At 39.9% G+C, this 21,215-nt stretch overlaps 1 protein-coding gene across 4 annotated transcripts in view; it reads right to left on the reverse strand.

Annotated features, from left to right (window-relative positions):
• Positions 1-11,487: 11,487 nt before the first annotated feature.
• Positions 11,488-21,215, reverse strand: part of LOC147635070 (uncharacterized) — a 47,382-nt gene continuing 37,654 nt past the window's right edge. Inside the window, exons 5-10 of one of the 4 annotated variants that reach the window (XR_015266831.1) lie at positions 13,982-14,164; positions 13,688-13,784; positions 13,417-13,537; positions 12,509-12,559; positions 12,335-12,425; positions 11,972-12,107 (exon numbers count right to left, since the gene is read on the reverse strand). Coding sequence is in view for 1 of the 4 variants with exons in the window: in XM_086804347.1 (XP_086660473.1) it covers positions 13,418-13,537; positions 13,688-13,784; positions 13,982-14,164 (400 nt within the window). In the remaining 3 variants the exon portion in view is untranslated. Of the gene's footprint in view, positions 12,108-12,169; positions 12,560-13,416; positions 13,538-13,687; positions 13,785-13,981; positions 14,165-21,215 lie in introns of those variants that run through there. The other 3 variants (XR_015266830.1, XR_015266832.1, XM_086804347.1) reach the window with 3 other exon arrangements.

Raw genomic sequence — 21,215 nt, forward strand, 5'->3', positions numbered from 1 at the left:
TAGTGCCTGAGACTTGCACTAGTTTTGATTTCAGTTCTAACTCATCCTGAGTCTTTGTAACCATATCCTTGAGCTCATGAACTTGTTTAAATTCTTATATAGGGTGAGCGTATGCAAAACGTCTGAGTAGGTTGTTTGATTTTTTTATTGTTTGGGTCTTATCATTTTTGGTCTCCTTTGGTTTTGCTTGGGTTTTTCTACTTTACTCAGAGTTAGTCTATGTGCCAACTAAATCAGAATCCTCATCAATCTCATTCCTATAGACTGGTTCATCGGATGCTTCCAAGTTTACCCGTTCTATTTTCTTAGTAGGTTTACTCTTCTTTAAAGATTTCTTTCTTCCATGGCTCTTCTTCTTTTTGGATCCTACTACTGAGGTTGCTTGGGTTTCTGTGTTCATTTCTACAATCGATGTGTTTTGAGCCATGAGTCTCGTTATTACATTTACATATGGGTTGGGGTTCCTTAAGATTATTTTATAAGTTTGGTTTCTCACTCCAATCATGTTAAGGGGCGTGATGGTGGGGCTATTTTACTGATTTGCAATGAATGACCTCATTGCACAATCTTCGATCCAATGATCTATGCCACAACGATTACAGGTTCCAGGCGACATGCTAGAAGAGGCAACTTGAGTGATTATTGTGTGCTTATTGGAACATTGAGAAGCAGACTCAAACTCAACCTCGTACTCTAGATATAATCGACAAATCCCTCAAAACCTATTTGATTAAGCGATGTAATCCTTGGAAGTGGGGATTGAGATCTTAAAAGCAGTGGGAGTAACAACACATTTGGTGCATTGTAAATAAATTCCTTTGGAGATAGGTTGTGTCGGTAGGTTAAGATGTGGCAACAGCAACAAACACCATGGCTTATGGTTTTGGGGGTGCTCGTAAAGTCAATTAGGGCCTATAAGCATTACTAAGATCTTGTAGGCGTGTTCAGCATTATGAAGCTTTATGACCATTGAGTCCACCACAAAAAGTGTAGTTCCATTATATCGTGCCCACGCCACAGGACTAGACACTCACTTATTATATGCCTTTGTTGGTGCATTGAACACCATTGTAGCTCCCTCCTTGCGTACATATGTATGTTCTCAAGAAATTTGTTGACTTTCATTACCGCTTGGAGTGCTTTGATGAAATCTATGTTCATCTCCGCTAAAGTGTTACCTTTAGCTATGGGTTTAATAGTTGTCATGCTATGCCTAATACTTCAAAAGTAACAGATTTGGATTCAAAGGCTCTTACCCCTTTCATCATGAGGTTATCTTCAAGTTGGATGGCATTAGTTATAACTTCATCCCACGTGATGATTCCTCTAATGACTAAGCCCTTATAGATCTCCTCATGTTTTATCCCATGGATGAATTTGCCAGCAACAATTGATTATTCGAAAAGTATTCATGTGGGGTGCAACGAGTGTTTAAATTTAAGCTAGCTAATGAAATCTCTACCCAACTCCTCTCTCTCTCTCTCTCTCTCTCTCTCTCTCTCTCTCTCTCTCTCTCTCTCTCTCTCTCTCTCTCTCTCTCTCTCTCTCTCTCTCTTTGCTTTGTGTAGTTATGAAGGTTCACTACATAATTCCCCTTCAAGCATGAATTTCTTTAGGAACAATCTTATAAGAACTTTGAAGTTCACGCATTCCTCAACCCTAAGAGTTCTATACCATTCCCAACTTTACCATCTAATGTAAGGCTAAAGGCGTTGGTCTGTGATCTCATTTTGTTCTCCTAGGGCCTCACAAACTTGATCCAACACTTCAAGATGTCTCCTAGGGTCTCCATCCTCAGTAAATTTGTGAGTCAACTTGGCTATCTGTGTAGCCCTTCCATAATTTATTTGGTCGCTATCTCTCATTAATAGGTGCCATGCTTTCAACTACACTCTCCTTATTGCTTGTGCAAAGGAAACTAGGTTGGTAGAGTAGATGCTCATGCAATGGATGCAACAAAGGATGCTAGTATCGATGTGCACCATCGATGTGCACCATGTGCTATAGTATGAAGGTGTAGTGGTCTCTATCCTAGCGAGGGTGTAGTGGTATGTATCCTAGCAAGGGTAGATGCTAGCAACATATGGCGGTGGCATGGATCCCATTGGTGCTACTGCTAAGTGAGCATATGGTGGCATTGGTCTGGCTAGCGATGGTGTTATTCTCACCCTAGGATGTGAGTGTGGCATCTGTGTACTAACGTGAAACAAGGAAAATGAAGGTTGTGAAGTGGATGCTTCTCACATGCCTTGGTTAGCAATGGGGAAGCCATATTAGGAGCATAAACTATATGCATAGGGGTGGAAGAAATTGTGGTAGTGGCTACCATGGGCATGCAGCTAAGAGGCAATGATGTTACATTAGTCACACATGCCATAGTTCGTGGTCCATGGCACTAATCACTAGGTCAAGAAATGTGCTAGCATCGTCTCGTGTGGAGAGAACTCTAGGATCTAGGAAGGTGAAGCACATGGTATAGCTAGTTCTTGGATTCTTATATGGCCTTTAAGGATAGAGGGTGTAGTCTTGCTAGGTGAAAGTACAATAGTAGGATCTTATAGACTTACAAGAGGTGTTACATTTCTCTCATTGTGGGTGCTCTAGCCTTAGATGTCCCGATTTTTTCCATAGGTCTTTCGATCATTTCTCTCATTGTGGGGGCTCTAGCCTTAGATGTCCTGACTTGCTCCATAGGTCTTTCGATCCTTTCATGTTTAATGATCCTATATATGCATTCATAGATGCCCCGCAAATGTTCCTCCTTCATCGTGGCTCCAGAGACTATCTGGATAATCTCTTCCCAACTAACATCATACATTTGGATAGTCTCAAAATCTAAAGAGTTTTTGTTGCTATGCCGTACTCCCAGTCTTCTGTGAGTAGATGTTGGTCTAGGATTTGCACGCTTAGTTTTCTCTTGAAAGCATGTGCCGTGTCACCACTCATGTCTTAGCTCTGTTAGGTATTACCTACGTAATCCTAGCTTGGGATTGGTTTAGGTGGATTGAGCTACCTAGGCTACTAATAGTTGTTGTGCCAAACCGTAAAGTCTATTCTTCTTTTGCTCTAGTAGCCTAAATTAGTGCCTCTACTTCTTGCACTTCTTCCAATGTTCTAGCATCAAGCATAAGTAGTTGTGCAGGAGGAGGTGGGTCAATAGGTAGAGTGACAACACGTGCCATTAGAGCTACTTGGATAGGGATATCGACCTGGATGATTTCTTCTTAAAACAATGAGGCTACATCTGGGTGTTGCTCTCTCGATTCAACCTCAACTCCTCCAGTGATGGGCAAGTATGTGTTGTAGAGTGGTTCACATGCAGAGCCGAAGTCGACGAACCTCTAGGATAACTTGCCATATAACCAAACAGGCTGCTGGAAGAACCCAATCTGGATAACACGGTTAGGGCAAGGCTTCGTCTCCCTAGATCTTGAGAACCTTTTGTTGAGTCAAGTTCGCATGAGATGTCACTGGTGGTAGCAAGTCTAGGATCCTTACTATGCTAAATTGGGTTCCGACTAAAGGTCTAGAGCCTAGAGCAGGCTAGTACTAAGTCCCTAGCTCTAACGAATGTGATGTCCTCTAAATTAGACTCTTAAAACACATTCAGATTGTAAGTGCGTGTGACTTAAATGACTAATTTTTATTATTTTTATTATTACATTTTTAACATATTATTATTATTTTTGGGATGTTAAGAATTAAGAAAAATTATTCAAACTACGTTTCACATAGATCTAAACATTTTGGGAAGGGTTGTGTCTGCACTTTTTTGGGAAGGGTTATGCATGCACTTTTGTTGGGGCACCCAAGTGCCAGTTTGGTTATGCAAAATTTTAAATTTTTGGGATGTTATACAAGAAGTACCAATGTGGTCCCCCCACGGGAAAAAATGGATATCTAGAGAGTTTGCATACACTTCCAAATTTTCTTTTTTTGTGGCTACCCACCACGGGTGCAGCAACTTTCTTTTTTTTAATAATTTTTTTATTTTTTACTTTTTATTTTTTTTTCTTTTTTTTACAGCTTCGATTTCGGTTTTACAAATTACCCGAAAAGGGGTGTTATTAGGATTTTTGGATTTTTCTTAGAATCCCTCTTTGACTGAGGACCTAAAAGCTTGCATGTATTAAATGCGACCGGCCAATTCAAGCTAACAACTAGTGGCCTAAATTATAGAGGGATTAAGCCAAGTAATCTATGTTATTAACACTAATGTAAAGATATAAAAACATGCAAAACATAAAAATCAATCTCTTTTGCAAATCCTATCCAAATCATTGTTTTTATCCCAATTTCTCCGAGCAAGGAGTTAAAAATTGGGATCAACCCCATGCCTGGAAACCAATTTTCAAGTCTATTCAACTAAATTGATTCGATTTCATGTCCAAACTACTATTTTCTATGTGAAAAAGAAAACAAAACAAAAACATAAAAATTAACCAAAATAGGAATTGTAAAAATTAAGAGACACACAATTTTAAGGATAACAAGACAAATGAAACATACATTTCTTAAGATAACAATAAAATGCACAAAAAATAAGAACAATGCAGCAAAATAAAAGTTTTCTTTTGGGATCTCATTTCTACTCTATTTTTTAAAGAAAAAAACAGAAAGATAACAGAATTAAACCATTTACAAGGTGGGGCTATCCTGGTAATGGTGCTATTTATGGTAAGCATGGGAAAGGCATTGGAGTCACTCTTATCACGGGGAGTTCACCACACCACACTCGAGAGCACACAATGCTCAAATCAAAAACTAATATACCATAGCTAGCACACAAATGCACATGTAGGGTATGTCACTTACCTCATGATAGCTTAAGCTTGGGATTCTCATAGGTAGCACCATCGATAGAGCATGCAAGAGCTCACATCATCATCATCGCCACCACACACTCCTTGTAGCTCAATCGACGAGCACTCATGTAAAATATACAATACATAACCATTAACAAGCATTCAAAATGCATTGTTATGATGGGGCTATCCCGATAATGGCATCATTTATGGTAAGCCATTGTGCCATGGGAAAGGCATAGGAGTCACTCTTACCACACCACACTCGAGAGCACACAATGCTTCAATTGAGAACTAATATACCATAGCTAGCACACAAATGCATAGGTGGGCTATGTCACTTACCTCGTGATAGCTTGAGCTTGGGATTCTCAGAGGTAGCACCATCGATAGAGCACACGAGAGCTCACATTGTTGTCATCGCCCACACACTCCTTGTAGCTCTTACGAGAAGTTCACCACACCACACTTGAGAGCAAGAACTAATATACCATAGCTAGCACACAAATGCACAAACAAGGCGGCGGGGTATGTCACTTACCTCGTGATAGCTTGAGCTTGGGATTCTCATAGAGGTAGAACCGTCAATAGTGCACACGAGAGCTCACATCATCACCATCACCGCCACACACTCCTCCTAGCCCAATCGCCTCGTAGCTCGGGCTAGAAAGATCAAATCATGCATACAAGCAAGCAAGAGGCAAGAGGGAGACAGTAGAGAGCAAGACAACTCTTAGAATATACATAAGAGAATACAAGAGAATGAGGGGTTGGCCTTTTGCCTTATATCTCCTTCATTTCTAGGGTTTACACCATTTAGGCAGCCAGGTCCTAGCCTTCATTATGCTATCCCGTGGCACACCTTTCATAGACAATTGGAGAGCACTCATGTAAAAAATGCAATACATAACCATTTAAGGGAAATCCGGCCTTTCCAGCACCTATAACCAAATGATGTGAAAGTGAAGAGGTGGTCCACACCTCGATACCTAGTCTCTCCGGTAAGGGTTCACAAATTGCACTCTAAAGACCAAGGAATAATAGAGTCATGCTATAGAAATAGAGCTATTTGTTGCCATTAAAGAAGTGTGCAGTGAAACAGCTAATGTTGTAGCACATGTCAACAATGGGCCTTCTAGGCACATGACCAATCGTAAGGATTGGTATTCCTCCCTAAAGAAGGGTGTACAAAAAGTCTTTTAAATGTTCTTTGGGTTCTAAATATGAAGAGAAATCTCCTTTCTACCTCGGACTTATGGGTTTAGTTCCATAGCATGATGGAAGTAACACCAAAAGCCTTTTCCACACAACAAGAGGCCAATTTTAGGGCCGAGGCTCCTCTTCGTACACACTGATTTTTGTGTGAAAAGATGAGTATAATTGTACTTGGAGGTTCTTTCTATTTTTTCACATCAATAAATGATTACAATAGGAAGATTTTGGGATTTTTTCTTTAAGGAAAAGTCTCAGGCTTTTAGAAAGTTTGAGAAATGGCTTGCATTGGGGGTTAAAACTGAGACACGAAAAACATTGAAGAAATTTAGAATAGACTACGGAGGAGAATTCATATCTGATGAATTCTTAAGTTTTTTGCAAAGAAAGAGGCGTAAAGCAATGGCTCACTACCGCTCACACTTCACAGCAAAAAATGGTGTTACAAGGTGCAAGAATCATGATATTGTTGAGATGGTTGTTGAGATGGTAAGGAGTATAATATGCTTAATGGCATCATGAATCTACCTAGATCCTTTTGGGCTCACAAAGTTAACACAACGTTGTACATTCTTAACAGAAGTGTAACAAAGGCCATCAAAGGAATGACTCCATTACAAGCCTACTTGGGTAAGAAACTTTCAGCTACACACTTAAAAAATTTTTGGGAGTATTATGTACATGTTCCAGATTCTCAAAGGACCAAATTGGATGCCAAAAGCCAAAAATACATCTTCTTGGGTTGTAGGGATATCTTCTCTATGACCCTCAGGCAAAGAAGATCATAGTGAGTCGTGATATGGTATTCCAAGAATGATCATGTTGGATAGAGGAGGAGCTTCCTCTTTCTTCGTCATACAACAGGGAAATCACTAAAGCAACACACCTCCATATATAGCACATGCTTCCTTGCATTCAGATAAAGCACAGCCCACTATGGTCATGGATTTTGAAGATGAAGAAATCATGATGTGCCACAAAAAGGTAAGCCATCACCTAAGTGGTACATGCAACTTTTAGATGGAGCAGAACCTCCAACATCAAGGATGGGTCTAAAGGTGTTTACAGATCTAGAACGTTAGAGAAGCAAAATAAGACTCACAAGAATCTTGATAATTTTGCTCTTATAATAGAGGTACTCAAGCTTTAGGAGCCTACCGCCTTTGTTGAAGCACAAGAGGATCCAAAAAGTGGATGGCAACCATGCAAGAAGAATGTGACTCCATCCCTAAAAAACCACACTTGGAACCTTGTAGATCATCCTCTAAGGCATAAGGCATTTAGTAGGCTTACAACGCAAAATATAGATTTGATGGCACTTTGGAAAAGTATAAGGCATGACTAATCGCGTAAGGTTTTGCACAAGTTGAAGGTTTTGATTTTCATGAAACTTTTGCTCCTATAGCCAAGTTAGCCACAATACGTAACGTTTTTGCATCGGCAATGCAAGGGGGATACTTATTTTCAAAATGGATGTAAAATCTATTTTTCCTTAATGGAAATCTCAAGAAGGAGGTATATGTGGAACAGCCACATGGGTTCATGGTCCCTGATTCCGAAAGCAAAGTTTAGAGGTCATGGAAGGCACTCTAGGGACTAAAAATAGGCCCTAAGGGAATGTTACTAAAGGGTTAATGCCTTTTTTATGAGTATTGGTCTCTTACATAGCCCTTCAGATGCAAATTGGTCTCTTACATGCTCCTTTCGATGTAAATTTGTACGTCTTCTTTGAATAGGGGAAGTATATGGTCATTGTTAACTATGTAGATGACCTCATTTTGACATGGATCACCAAAAAAAGATCTCACAAACACAACAAATTCTTAGTACAAAGTTTGAGATGATAGATCTTAAGTTCATGCATTATTATTGTTTTTAGGGATTGAGATCTGGTACAAGGTAGATATCACTTTTATCTCTTAGCAAAAATATGCATGTGAGATAATCAAGGCATTTAACATGACTAAATGTAAGGAAGTTGGTACCCCATTGGAGGTTGATGTGAAGCTATCAATCGAAAAGACACCTTAGAGCTTGTGAATGAGACCTTATACAGGAAACTGGTAGTCTTATCTTTTTGTGTAATACTATACCAGACATCAATTTTACTGTTGGTGTTTTGAGCAAGCAAGCCTTGGGAGCATCATTAGAAAGAAGTTATGTGGGTGTTGTGATATATCTAAGGTACTCAAGATTACAACATCACCTAAGATCCTTAGTGGCTTTTGTGACTTAGATTGGGTGGGTGATTCTGACACCAGAGGTGCTTAGTAACTAGGTATTGTTTTTCTCTTAGTTCAAGATGCATTTCTTGGATTAGTAAGACACAGCCCACTTTTGCACTCTCCTCAATAAAGGATGAGTATAAAGTTGCATGTGATGCATTATGGCTGAGGAGGATTCTACAAGATATGGAAGTGGTATAGAACTACAATGCTACAATGTGACAACCAATCCAAATAGGCTACATGCAAATATCTACTATTCATGTTCTTGACTTTAATCTTGGTCCTTATTCCCCATGAAAAGTCATTTAATTTGGCCACTTCAAGGTGCTCTAGACTTTTCTTTTGAGATATAATTCTAGTATTTCTTAAGATAATCTCAATCTCTTTAAGGGTTAATCAAGACTTTCTTTTTCTAAAAATATGCTTTCCTTGGAAGAGATTGACTTAATCTAGCCATATTTTATACCACTTGATTTTTTAGAGTCAATTCATTCTAAGTTTTTAACCTAATCTTATACTTAGTCCTACTCACTTAGAAAGGTCAATCCTCTTTCTCTCTCTAGAATTATCCTTCTAAAGTTTTCGCACTCTATAATTCTTTTCACAAATTCTCAAAAGGAATTCTAAATATGAATCCTAAGAATTTCTAATTGAACTAAGGCATTTTCCTCCGTTTTAATGTTATTTTCTCTCTCTATAATCCTAGTATTATTTTCTCTCTCTAAGCCTAGGGCTAACCTTAAATTTTTAAATAATTTATAAACCTTCTAATTACATCCTTCACGCATAATTTAACCTAAGGGTTAATCTCGACTTCAGCTTATATTAAATTAATGCAATTAGACCATCTCTCTTTTGAAATAAATTTGGTCTAAGGTTTCTCCTATAATTTGATAAATTAATAAATTATCCTATATTTAGAAATAGACTATTCAACATAAATTTTTCTAAGGTCTAAGATATTAAAAGGGGTTTCACAACTTTCTAAGGGTTCTACTAATGTATGGACATTAAATTAAGGCAAAAAGGAACAAATGCTAGACCTTAGAGGTCTCTAGGCTAGGAAAAATGTGCAGAGAACATTCAATTATATTATTAATTTAAAATCAATCAAAAATTCTAGTTTTTTAATTAAAAAAAGTAAGAAAATTGTTATTTATGAGCATTTGAATATTGTACCTTGCAAAAAGGAGCTTGGGGATACTCTACGCTGCTTACTAGACAAAACAATCATCGTCTTCCTCCTTCAATGCACCATGAGTTTTCTTGCCCTTCCCAAGATTGTACAAATTCCAAATCCCCACCTCTTACACCTCAATTGACTACCTTAGTACTTGGAGCAATTTTACACTAAAATATGAGCAATGTATACTCTTCTAGCCTCCAAGAAAAATTCATGGATTTCTTCATGAAGAGGGAGTCATTTTATGCACTTAAAAATGTTAGCTACATATCTCACATACACCCTTTGTCATCTCAAATTGGTTTCCCACCATATCTCTAGACAACTCCATTTTAATCTTCATGTATCCATTGATTTTCTCAAGCACACAACCACTTCACATGAATCCACCCATACACCTAGTTAACTAATACATCCATGCATCACTAGAGTCTTCTATTAGTTCACTTTACTTATCTCTACATTAATTATTATATTCCTTCTAAAAATTAACCTTAAGATATTTACACTTACCTTAAACCTAGGACTTTAATCACTTACCCATTCACCCTTGCATTTAATTAAATATGCACACTATTTAACAACCTTTGCCAAGGGTAATGCACATATATCCCCTTGCACACATATTTAATAGCCTTTGCCAAGGATAATGCACACATATCCCCATGCATATTTTTACGAATAATTATCATTACTTAAATTCTGTTTTAAAAAAACCTTTTTAAATATTCTAATCTATTTGTATTAGTTTCTTTCTCTAATTTGCAAGAGCGGGGAGACGGGGGTGCACATGTGACACATAAGAACTCCCAACTTAATTTTTGCACATAACAAACTTAACTACTTTTATTAAATTTTATTTTCTAATTTCTCAACTTCTCAATCTTCCAAACTTCCATTAAATATGCTCATCTTATCAAATGTTTATATTCACTCACTAGAAATATACAACAAAATTTTAATTTCTCAGCTACACTAAGATAAGGGAAGAGGAATCTTACATTATCCACCACTTTAAGATCCAAGATGTCCTTATCTTGTAAATTAGAGATAATCTTTCCTTGACTCTTTCTCTTTCTCCCAAGTAACATCTTAGCTGAAAAACTTTCCCTTGATCAAATATTCCTTTAAGATTCTATTCCTTAGGAGTTTTTCTCTAACATCCAAAATTGTTTACGGTTCCAATTCCACTTAACCTTGAATAGGAAAAGCAATGTGCTCATCATCTTATATATGACTCAGATATAGAACATACTTCTTCAAATAATCTCACATGAAATGCATTGTGGATCTTTAGGTGTGGAGGAAGAAAAAGTTCATAAGCTTGATCTCCAACTCTCGTCGTAATCATATACGGTTCATAATATCTCGGTAATATACTTTTCTAAGGAAAGAGAACTTCTCTTGGGTCACACAAAAAGAATGACCATATCACCTTCATCAAATTCTCTCATAGTTGTTCAGTTTAAATCAGTATATTGCTTTTGTCTATCCTTAGTAGCTTTGATATCATTCTTTATAGTCTACATCTGATAATCCATTTTATCTAACATTTACTTTAACACATCCACTCTGATCCACTTTAGATCAGCACACTATTTTAATCTATCCTAAGAAGCTTTGATATCATTCTTTATATTCTACACCGGATGATCCATGTTATCTAACATTTGCTTCAACACTTTCACTCTAATTAGTGGAATCGGAGCAATTCAATGATATTACACAATTATATCTGTAAAGTGCCTTAAATGGACTCATCCCTATGCTTCAATGATGAGATGCATTATAAGCAAATTCTACCAAATATAGATAATTTATCCATGTTTTGGGTTCCTCCATAGATGCTCAAATATTATCTAGAGAGGTTCGCATAGATTCAAAGAATGCAATCCAAAAGTGAGATGTGAACTTTACATCTCGATCACTAACAACCCTTTTGGGCAATCCATGAAGAGTAAGTATTTCCTTCTAAAAAAACTTTAGCAACATTAAGAGCAAAATAAGCCTTTTTCATTGGAATCAAATAAGAGTCCTTTCTAAAGCAATCTACCATAGCTAAGATGGAATCATATCCTACATTATTCGAAGGTAATCCAATAATAAAATACATGCTTACACACTCCCAGTTCATCTGTAGAATATCTAAAGGATTAAACTTTTTAGGCATTTTAAGCCTATCGACCTTAATCTTGTGGTGGACTAAGCATTGACAAACATGATGTACATCATCCTTTAAGTCCAAGCTAAAAGAAACTCTTCTTTACAGCCACCATGAAAGTCTTCACATAGCTAGGGTGTCCTGCTATAAGAAAGCTATCATGAGCTTCATTTGAAATTCTTCTCTTAAGATCTCTACACAATGAATTATTAAAGTACAGTCATCTATCTAACATCTAATTTGAATCCTTGAAGTTTCTTTACTTTTGGAGCCATCTTACTTTCTTTCTTAAGTAATATAATAACAATGACTAAGAATTTATCTGATCCAATCTTCTCCTTGATCTCAACGGGCAAGGGATTTGAAATTACTGTCATCTCCTTAAGGAAGCCTTCCTTCTATGTGCAATCACCACATTCTCCTTGCTTGATCCGTATTTAGATTTCAAAATCAGACTCTTGAAGTGTTTGTATGTTGCAGTGCAAGAGTCACTTGGATAAGGAGCCCACCCCCACCAACTGTCCAGCCATAAAAGAATTCTATTTTATGGCGTTCCTTTCCAAAGATACAGTAGAAGATTTCGCAACCAACTTGAATTTAAATTAATGAATTGAAATTAACATCACGTCTGTCTACCAAACATGATACTTAAGAGGGAGGTAAATGTACGTACAGTTGAGCAGGTGTGCAGCCTACACTCTCTTTTGACAAACATGTAAACAGTTTCTTGCTGACAATCACTTACCAAGCAAACCATCTTTTCTCAAATTACTTTACATCTTTGAGAGAGTACTGTGTAGCCTCCGAAATTACTGCAAGAGGATGCCAAGAAATTGCTGCAAGAGGATACCAAGATGATATGTTAAGAACGCTTCAAAGGTTCTGTGGTGTAAACTTGTTGAGATTGTGCAGCATGTACATGTTGAAGTTGGCGATAGCTTTACTGCAGTAAGAATCAAAAAAATAAAACCTGCATTGCAACGGAAAGATCGGTGAGAGTTTGAGCAGCATGTGTTAAATTTGACAGAAACTAGTAAGAAAATTAAGAATGGCTTTTACAAGGTCTTGCACGCTACCCAAAAAACACAACACACAAATAAAGGCGAGCACATCTGGAAAAAAGCCTCACTGCATAGGAGGAGCATGAAAGGTTCCGGGCTGAACACAAACATCCCCTAGACAGAGGATGCTGCCCAGATGAAACGGCCAGCTACTACCCCTGTAAGGGAGCTGGCCAGTCCACCTAATTTGGGGAGCTCTCCTACTTCTCCACCTTCAATTGCATTGCAGAAACAGCCCTTCAATTCAGCATCCAGCTTCAGCAGTGTGTCACAGTTTCGAGAGGGGAAAGAAGGGTCTGGGTTGCTCAGGTTTAATCACTTCATTCTTTCAGGAAGTCTTTAGCCCCTTTTGTTTATTTCTTTTATGATATTGCTTCTCTTGTAGTCTCTTTCATTCTTTGAAGAAGCTCTTAGCCCCTTTTATTTATTTCTTTTATGATATTGCTTCTGTTGTAGTCTCTCAACATGTTCTGGCTACCTATATACTCCATGCCAGAGCTTTTGATTTGGCCTTCCTTTGCCTTGGTTTGTAGTTCTTCCAATGCCACCTCTTCCTCCCTAAAATGTTGCACTGGCTACCCCTGAGCTCTTCTCTTTTCTTAATAGAGCTTTGATATTTTGCTTGATAGCTTCCTGGTGAATATGATGAAATATGGACTCGTATAACTGACAAGGAGGTGAAACAATACAGTGTCCTTTCATTAGAGCTGATCACACAGCTTGCAGGGCTGAAATGAAAACAGGAGCTTAATAGCTGCATACGTACCTCAAAACTCATCATGGTAATACTCTTCGTAATCTTCGTAGGCATATGCAGTGCTGTAAAATATGTAACGGTTTTCCAGCATCTCCTCTATTGTCAAGTGTCCATCCTTGTTTTTATCTGCCTGAGATGGCCCCCCCCCCCCCCCCCCCCCCCCAAAAAAAAAAAAAAACAAAAACAAAGCAAAACAAAACAAAAAAAAAAACCAGTCAGTTGAGACATTTCAAGCTAAGCCATTGTGATTACAGATATTTCACCACCACATACAATTCACCTGTGACATTAAGTGCTCTGATTGCTGCTTGGCATAGTAAGCCTCTCCTGGATGCAACCTATCCATGATGGGTACAAGCTCAGCTTCATTCAGAAACCTGAAAAAATTAACATGTCATCAAAACCGAAACTTCTTGAAGCTTTTGTTTGTGGGCCCTTGTTTGCATGGCTATCGAACTACCCTGCCCGGAAGGGGACGTGAGTTCAAACAACAATACCATTTGTATGCTAACCAACCACCCCAAAAAAAAAACAGTCTTGAGTCTTTTGAAAGAGATTCTACGCTAGAACTTGCCCGTCCTTATCTTTATCCAACTCCAAAAACTTGTACTTAGCATGAGCTTCTCTTCTTGCAGCACTATCAAGATTATCGGTTGTAACCAAGGAATCTTCTTCATCATATAGTCTTATCAAATCAAACAAACCCTGTTTAAACTCGGCAAGGCTTATCTTTCCATCATTATCGTGATCACGATCTCTGAAACAAAAAAAAAAAAAACCCAAAGAGTGGAGTTTATAATTAGGTCAAATTTCGAGATCATAATAAAATTCTAAGTTAATAAATACTCATATAGATAGATGGATAAATAGATAGATAGATAGATGGATAGTAGATACACATTCATACACACATGCGTAAATTGAAAGAACATGGAACCGCAGAGTACCACACGCAAAGTGGAGAGAGAGCGCACGCACGGAGGCCAACAACCGGGCGGGTCCCTTCTCACTCGAAGATCCCGTGAACCACCATAAAGGTGGGGGAAGGGCTATTTAGCCCTATATAGAGGAGTCAATTAGACCCCAAACCACGATGTGGGATAATGCACTGCCACATGGCAACGTGAGGAGCGCGAGGACAAGAATTCACCCCCCCCCCCGGCCCGGCGGATGCAAAGCCCAATACCGAGCAGGAGCCGACGAGGCTCTGATACCATGAAAGAAAGCGGAACCGCAGAGTACCACACGCAGAGTGAAGGCTCAACACGCAGACAGAGGCCAACAACCGACCGGGTACCCATCACCCAAAGATCCCGTGAACCACCATAAAGGTGGGGGATGAGGGGAGACCAAGGGCATTTTTTCCCTATATAGAGGCCCACTATGTGGGATAACATACTGCCACATGGCAGCGTGAGAAGCGGAGGGCAAGAATGCGTTCCACCATAAATAAATAGGTAGATGGATAAACCAATGGATAGATGAATAAATAAATAATAAGATGGATGAATCGATGGATAGATAGATATACAGTTATATAGATAAGTAGATAGATAGATAGATTTTGAGGCCTTGCCTAGTTAGGTTGCTATCACAAAAACAAAAAAGAAAGGATTCATTACTTATTGCTTGTATTTTTTGTGACAGTTTTTTGTTTTTCTCCCAATATGACCATTTGAACAAACCCATTGAATTGAAAGGTGTCCTACTTCTCCAAAGAGCAGCCTTAAAAATCAACATGCAAGTGGGCCCATTGTCTCATCTATTATAGACCATAGCCCTTTTGCATTTAAAGAAGTGATGCGTATGACATAAAAGGCACCGGTCTGCCCTTTTGTAGGAGGATCGCTCCTACAACAAAGTGCTTGCATCTGTTTTACCCACTAACTTTTCATTCAGGTTTACTACCTCTAAGCCCATGTTCGCATCTGAATGAGCTTGCACAATATGAAAACTTTATCAAACATTTCGTTCAAATACATATTTTTTTCCCAAGTTTCTTTTAATCATAATTTTTTTGAAGCTTTAAACCTGATGTTTTAAAACCAGTCATCCATGCATCATAGGCCTTTCTCTGCATGTCCTCACACAATGATGTTGACCCTAAGTCCCCATGTCATTCCAAACCTCAGGTTTGTGAAATAAATTTTACATGAAAAAATGAGCTAGAATGTTGCAGCTTGCTTTAGCTATTTTTATTTTTTAATGGAAAATGGGCATAATTTTGTGTATGTTCCACAGGCCCCACAATTGGTACAAAACTATTACAAAATGTTTTGTGGAGTTACGAAACTTACAAAATGTTTCAAAAAGCCTCCTCTAATGAGGGACTTGTGACTGTAACCAGCCTTGATTTTGGTTCCGCGGTGAAAGATTTCCTTCTCTAGGATGTGGTTGATAAGCAAGAACAAATCTATGATGCACACACAAATTTCAAGGAAAGTTCACAACTCCTCTACATTCTTTAAATGCAATCACTTCAATATTAACTCCACCAAGGTCTGTTTGCTTCCTTTTAGCATATGATATCCACAATTGTGCAAAACTTCTGAAAAAAAAAAAGTATGGGTTTCATTGAGGTTTCAAAAGTTTCAAATCCCAAGAGGAAGATTCCGTGCACCTCTACAGGTGTACGTAAATTTTATTACGGCAAGCGGACATGGAAGGTCTCTGAAGAGCCTATGGTAATGTAAGAAACTTTAGAGAAGAGAACAGAAGTTTTACGATGCATGGGTGGTTACTCTACACCATGGGATATGTAATCTACGGACAAGAGAAGCATCAAGGAAATTGTGAGTACTTCCATCATCAAATAAAACATGCACATGAGGCTTGAGCTCCTATAACTTCACCCACTACTCAGATGTGTTAGGAATCTATCAAATTGCAGTAGGCTAAAGTACAAGAAGCATGTACTAGGCAAGCAAATAAGTTCATGTCAGTTGGCTAAAACCATATGCAGGTCCAATCCCGTCAAAGATTAAAGACAAAGCGGAACTAAAAATTGTTGACAAAGATGAAGTGATGGTTCCCGAGCAGATCCTTCTGCACCGCTTCAACTTTCAAGCATGGCTCCGGCCGAAGATAAAGACAGCTCCTCACGAAATTTCATGACCGAGGGACTCACGAAGCAGTTTGGCTTCACAAAGAATTCTTCTACAACTATCCAGCTTTATTGACAGATTATCTAGAGGCTATGCAGCTTCCGTCAAGTTCAACAGAAGGGGATGTCACGTGCATCCCGCACTTGGATGCCACGTGGACATATCTGTTCAGCACATGCAGGACCTAGAGTGGAAAACTGGTCCCATGTGAGCCCCAGTCCGAGACGAGTCAGCCAAGGTTCCACTCTAAGCGTCCGAGGTCAGGTGTACAAGTCCCATACATGGTCTTGGTCAAGTGTGCATTGTCCTGCACATGAAACATTGTTGACAAAGTGATGGTTCCCAAGCAGATCCTTCTCCACCGCTTCAAGCACGGCTCCAGCCGAAGACAAAGACAGTTCCTCACGAAATTTCATGATCGAGGGACTCACAAAACGGTTTGGCTTCACAAAGAATTCTTCTACAACTATCCAGCTTTATTGACGGACTATTTAGAGGCTATGTAGCTTCCGTCAAGTTCACCAGAAGGGTATGTCGCGTGCATCCCGCACTTGGATGCCACGTGGACGTATTTGTGCAGCACGTGCAAGACCTAGAGTGGAAAACTGGTCCGTGAGCCCCAGTCTGAGACGAGTCAAACAAGGTTCCACTCTAAGCGTCGAAGGTTAGGTGTACAAGTCCCATACATGGTCTTGGTCATGTGTGCATTGTCCTGCACATGAAGCAGTGCCAGTCCGTACTTTGAGTCTCCCTTTGGAATGATGTCAAGTGTTCCAGGTGTTCCGCTTGCAACCAGATACCAGGCACTTGGGTCTTAGGAAGCATGTAGTTGCATGTAGGAGAAGGGGGCAGCCCTTTGCGCTACCCCAGAAAGGGATTGGCATCCTTGGACTAGGAGACTCGGTAGGCCTTAAGCCATCAAGAGTCATATCAGAAGATCTACATATTTGCGTTATTTTCTCATCATTCTTATAAAGCAAATACACCATTTGTGGTGGGGGCCCTACAAAGGGTATTCGGGCCCTTATATTGTGTCCGACTGTCTCTCTCTCTCAGGACGGGCTCACCCAAGGTTATGTTGCCCTTGCATTGATGGAGCGAGTGTCATCAGGCTCACTTCCAAGCGCCTCACACCAAAGGATGGCTATTTGACACATTAGTCACCCCAGCTATGATGTATGCAACACCGGTATGGGCCCCTAACCTCTCCACATATGATTGGCGTCGGATGGAAAGACCGCAGATCCTCATGATCTCTAGGATGATTCGCAGCAAACCATCAGTACCACATGAGATCGTGAGAGCAGAGCTTACAATGCCCCCCATGATGGTAGAGGCACTATTTCGAACCATAGCCTACATCAGACACATCAGAGGCATGGGTCCAAAGAGACTACCCCGCTTGGCCATGGAGTCCTCACAGAGTATTGCTACAGAGGGCCATCACCCATCATGATATGCTACAGTAGATGAGTGGTTCTCAGCACATGGGCTTGACATGGATAGATTACCACCCTTCCAGTATGATGATGACTCCCATACTTTACACTCTCCTGAGAGGAGAGGAATAGAGTTCTGAGACAGGATTTGATCTAGATGCACAACAGGGAGACTTGGTCGGGTCCCCTTCCCACCAAGATGTAGTACTACAGAGATCATTTCCTTAGATTCACAGAGGATGGATTCGTTAGACGCCCAGGCTATATGGATGTACACATGTCTCACGCTATGAGGGTGACTATTGGTCAAATCAGAGTTTCCTCTCACACTCTGGAGATCGAGGCAAGGAGAGCAACACGGACCCCTAGAGAGGTGTAACATGCAGCGGAAGTATTCGTAATTAACAATCCTATCACACAAGTCTCACACCGCCTTCTGTATCCTGAGTTTCGTGAGTTTAGCCATCCACTTTTATGCCGTATGGGGTGCCGAATTACTCACTAAAGGGCCCCCTGTCCCGTTACCGGAATAGTATTTGCTTTATTACTTTGAAGAGAATGACTTTGGACTGACGATAAGCCAAACGCAAGATCTCGGAGAACCAAGAGTCAGGCTGAATTGTGTACACAGTTGTAGAAGCACCAATAATGACCAATCTCGAGCCTATGCACTGTTCCCAATGGAATGAGGGAAGGCTGCAAATCTGAGGCTGAGGTATGGGACTGTTTCTAGGCTGTGTTATGCATCATGAATGAATGAGAATGCTGAGTTTTACCTTCACCAAAGTGGCTGGAGCAAAACGATGAGTTGTATGCAGGCTGAATGCTGCTAGTTGCTGAAAACGCAAGGAAGATGAAGCATGTATGCTGGCCGGCTGCTGTGTATGCTGAAAAACGTAAGGTTGATGGAGCACTGAGGCTGGCCGGCTACAAGGGATGCTGCGTTTTGCTGATGCATGGCTGAGACTGTAAGCGATGATGCTCCAAGGCTGAGGACTACAACGCTTGATGCTTTGATTGTTGAATTATGTGATGATGGATGGAATGTTGCAAAAGCAAGGCTATTTATACTAACTATGGGCTGGTCGGTTGGCATTTAATGCTGGCCGACTGTAACACAAAGTGCTACACGACTTGTTCATGATAGATCATGGTATTAAATGCTAAAAAATATGGGAAAAATGCCAGATAAATGCTAATAAATATCCTAAAAATACCCTATGTGCAATGGATGAATGATATGCAATATGCAGAGTGCTTTCTAATGCAAACCCTAAGGTTTCTACTGACTCTACATGCATGAATGATTCTCTCCAAGTGGGTTAGCGGACTTGACTGACTCACTCACTCACTCACTATGGTTGAGGAATGACCTACGTAGCTCGTGCCTGATATATCCTGGAATGAGGATTACAATGGGATCACGGTGTACGACAAATATCATCCTAAAGGGTACTAATATTGTACAATGCTGCACTGATATATCCTGGAATGAGGATTACAATGGGATCACGGTGTACGACAAATATCATCCTAAAGGGTACTAATATTGTACTAATATTGTACAATGATGATGAGCCATCTTGTCACCATGCACTACAGTGCAGAGTGCATGTGACAAGAGGACAGAGTACGCAAATTATGCCACAGTGAGGTAGAGACAAAGGTGCATTACACATGCAGATGCCCTGTATATTATGAGATCAGAGAGAGATACCACTACTTGAGAGAGGGTTTTGGCCCACTTAGCCGGGTGATGGAGTATCCTGATCAGAGATGCTTAGGCCTTTTCCTCCTTGAGCTACACCAACATAGAGAGAGGCTTCTACGAGTGCAGAGCTAGAGATCCCAGCCACAGATCACCAGCTTCTTCAAGCCTATCAACGAGCCACATCCCCCTCCCCCTGTATCATCTACCTCCCGACGAGGGCTCACACTTTAGAGAGCCTCAGAGATCAGAGCTACCAGGAGATCGCAACTACCCGGACGCAAACCACCACTACTCCATCAGGCCCAGTCTGCCCAGATCCAAGCACGATACCACAAAGCTATGGAGGAGAGAGTCCAAAGGCTACACCAAGGCACAACAAATGTGAGAGTACTCCTCGCCCCATGCCCCATGTATGATGTACTACACCTCACCATCTCCACTAGGTGGAATTGGTAGTATACCACCTATCATGATTGTACATCTGTAGCATGCTAGACAGTGACTACATAGTGAGCTGCATACGACTTAGAAAATCGCTTTACATTTCAGTTTTTCTTTCCATGATACTCAGGACATGGACTTGTATACAGATTTGTCTCATAGGCCAATCTGGCCTTCCATAGACGTTAATATATCTTTTCTTTTCTTCTTCTTCTTCTTCTTCTTCTTCTCTCTCTCTCTCCACATATCTATCTATCTTGTGCGTTATCTTCATCATGAAAGATTGCTGAATTCTGTCCATTGAAGAACCGATTCTATTCAACAAGCTTCCGCATGTTATACTTCCTCCCTGAGGGAGACTTGGGCAATTGTTGCATTGATTTCTTCGATCGGCCTCTTCTTCAACTAATAGATTTGCATGGTTCTTCTCTTGCTCTTTCTAAAGCTTTTTAAAACATTGTGACTCCTTGTGTCCCAAATGTTGACAGTATCTGCACTTTATCTTTTTGTTGGATCTCCAAATTCTATGCTCCAGCAAATGCCTTATCATCCTCGAGGTTGCTTGCAATGATTTCTTCAATCGGCCTCTCCTTCTACTAATAGATTTGCATGGTTCTTCTCTTGTTCTTTCTCAAGCTTTTTAAAACATTGTGACTCCTTGTGTCCCAAATGTTGACAATATCTGCACTTTATCTTTTTGTTGGATCTCCAATTCTGTGCTCCAGCAAATGCCTTATCGTCCTCGAGGCTGTTTGGCCATCTTTGATTCTCCAATCTATTTCAATAAGCATTGCTACCATGTCCTCAAATGTCATTAAAGCTAGGCGCAATACTTCGAGGGATGGTTGGAATCGAGTAATATCTTGCATACTTTTTGTAAGAATAGCCATTTTATCTTCATCATCATGCTCACACTTCAAGCTAGTGAGCTGCTGAACTAATGAGTAGAACTTTGCAAGATGGTCAATTAAGAGTAATTGCATCTTGGTCTACCATGTCAGAATCCCAGTTCCTGAGAACTTGTCCATAAGGTAGATGCTTGGTGAAGTGGCCCGATCCATTTTGTAGAGTGTACAAGAGCTATAAGCAGAGCAAGTGGGAAAAGACTTTGCA

The sequence above is a fragment of the Cibotium barometz genome, chromosome 10, assembly GCF_041138505.1.
Source record: "Cibotium barometz isolate CiBa-2024 chromosome 10, ASM4113850v1, whole genome shotgun sequence".
NCBI classification, from domain to species: Eukaryota; Viridiplantae; Streptophyta; class Polypodiopsida; order Cyatheales; family Cibotiaceae; genus Cibotium; species Cibotium barometz.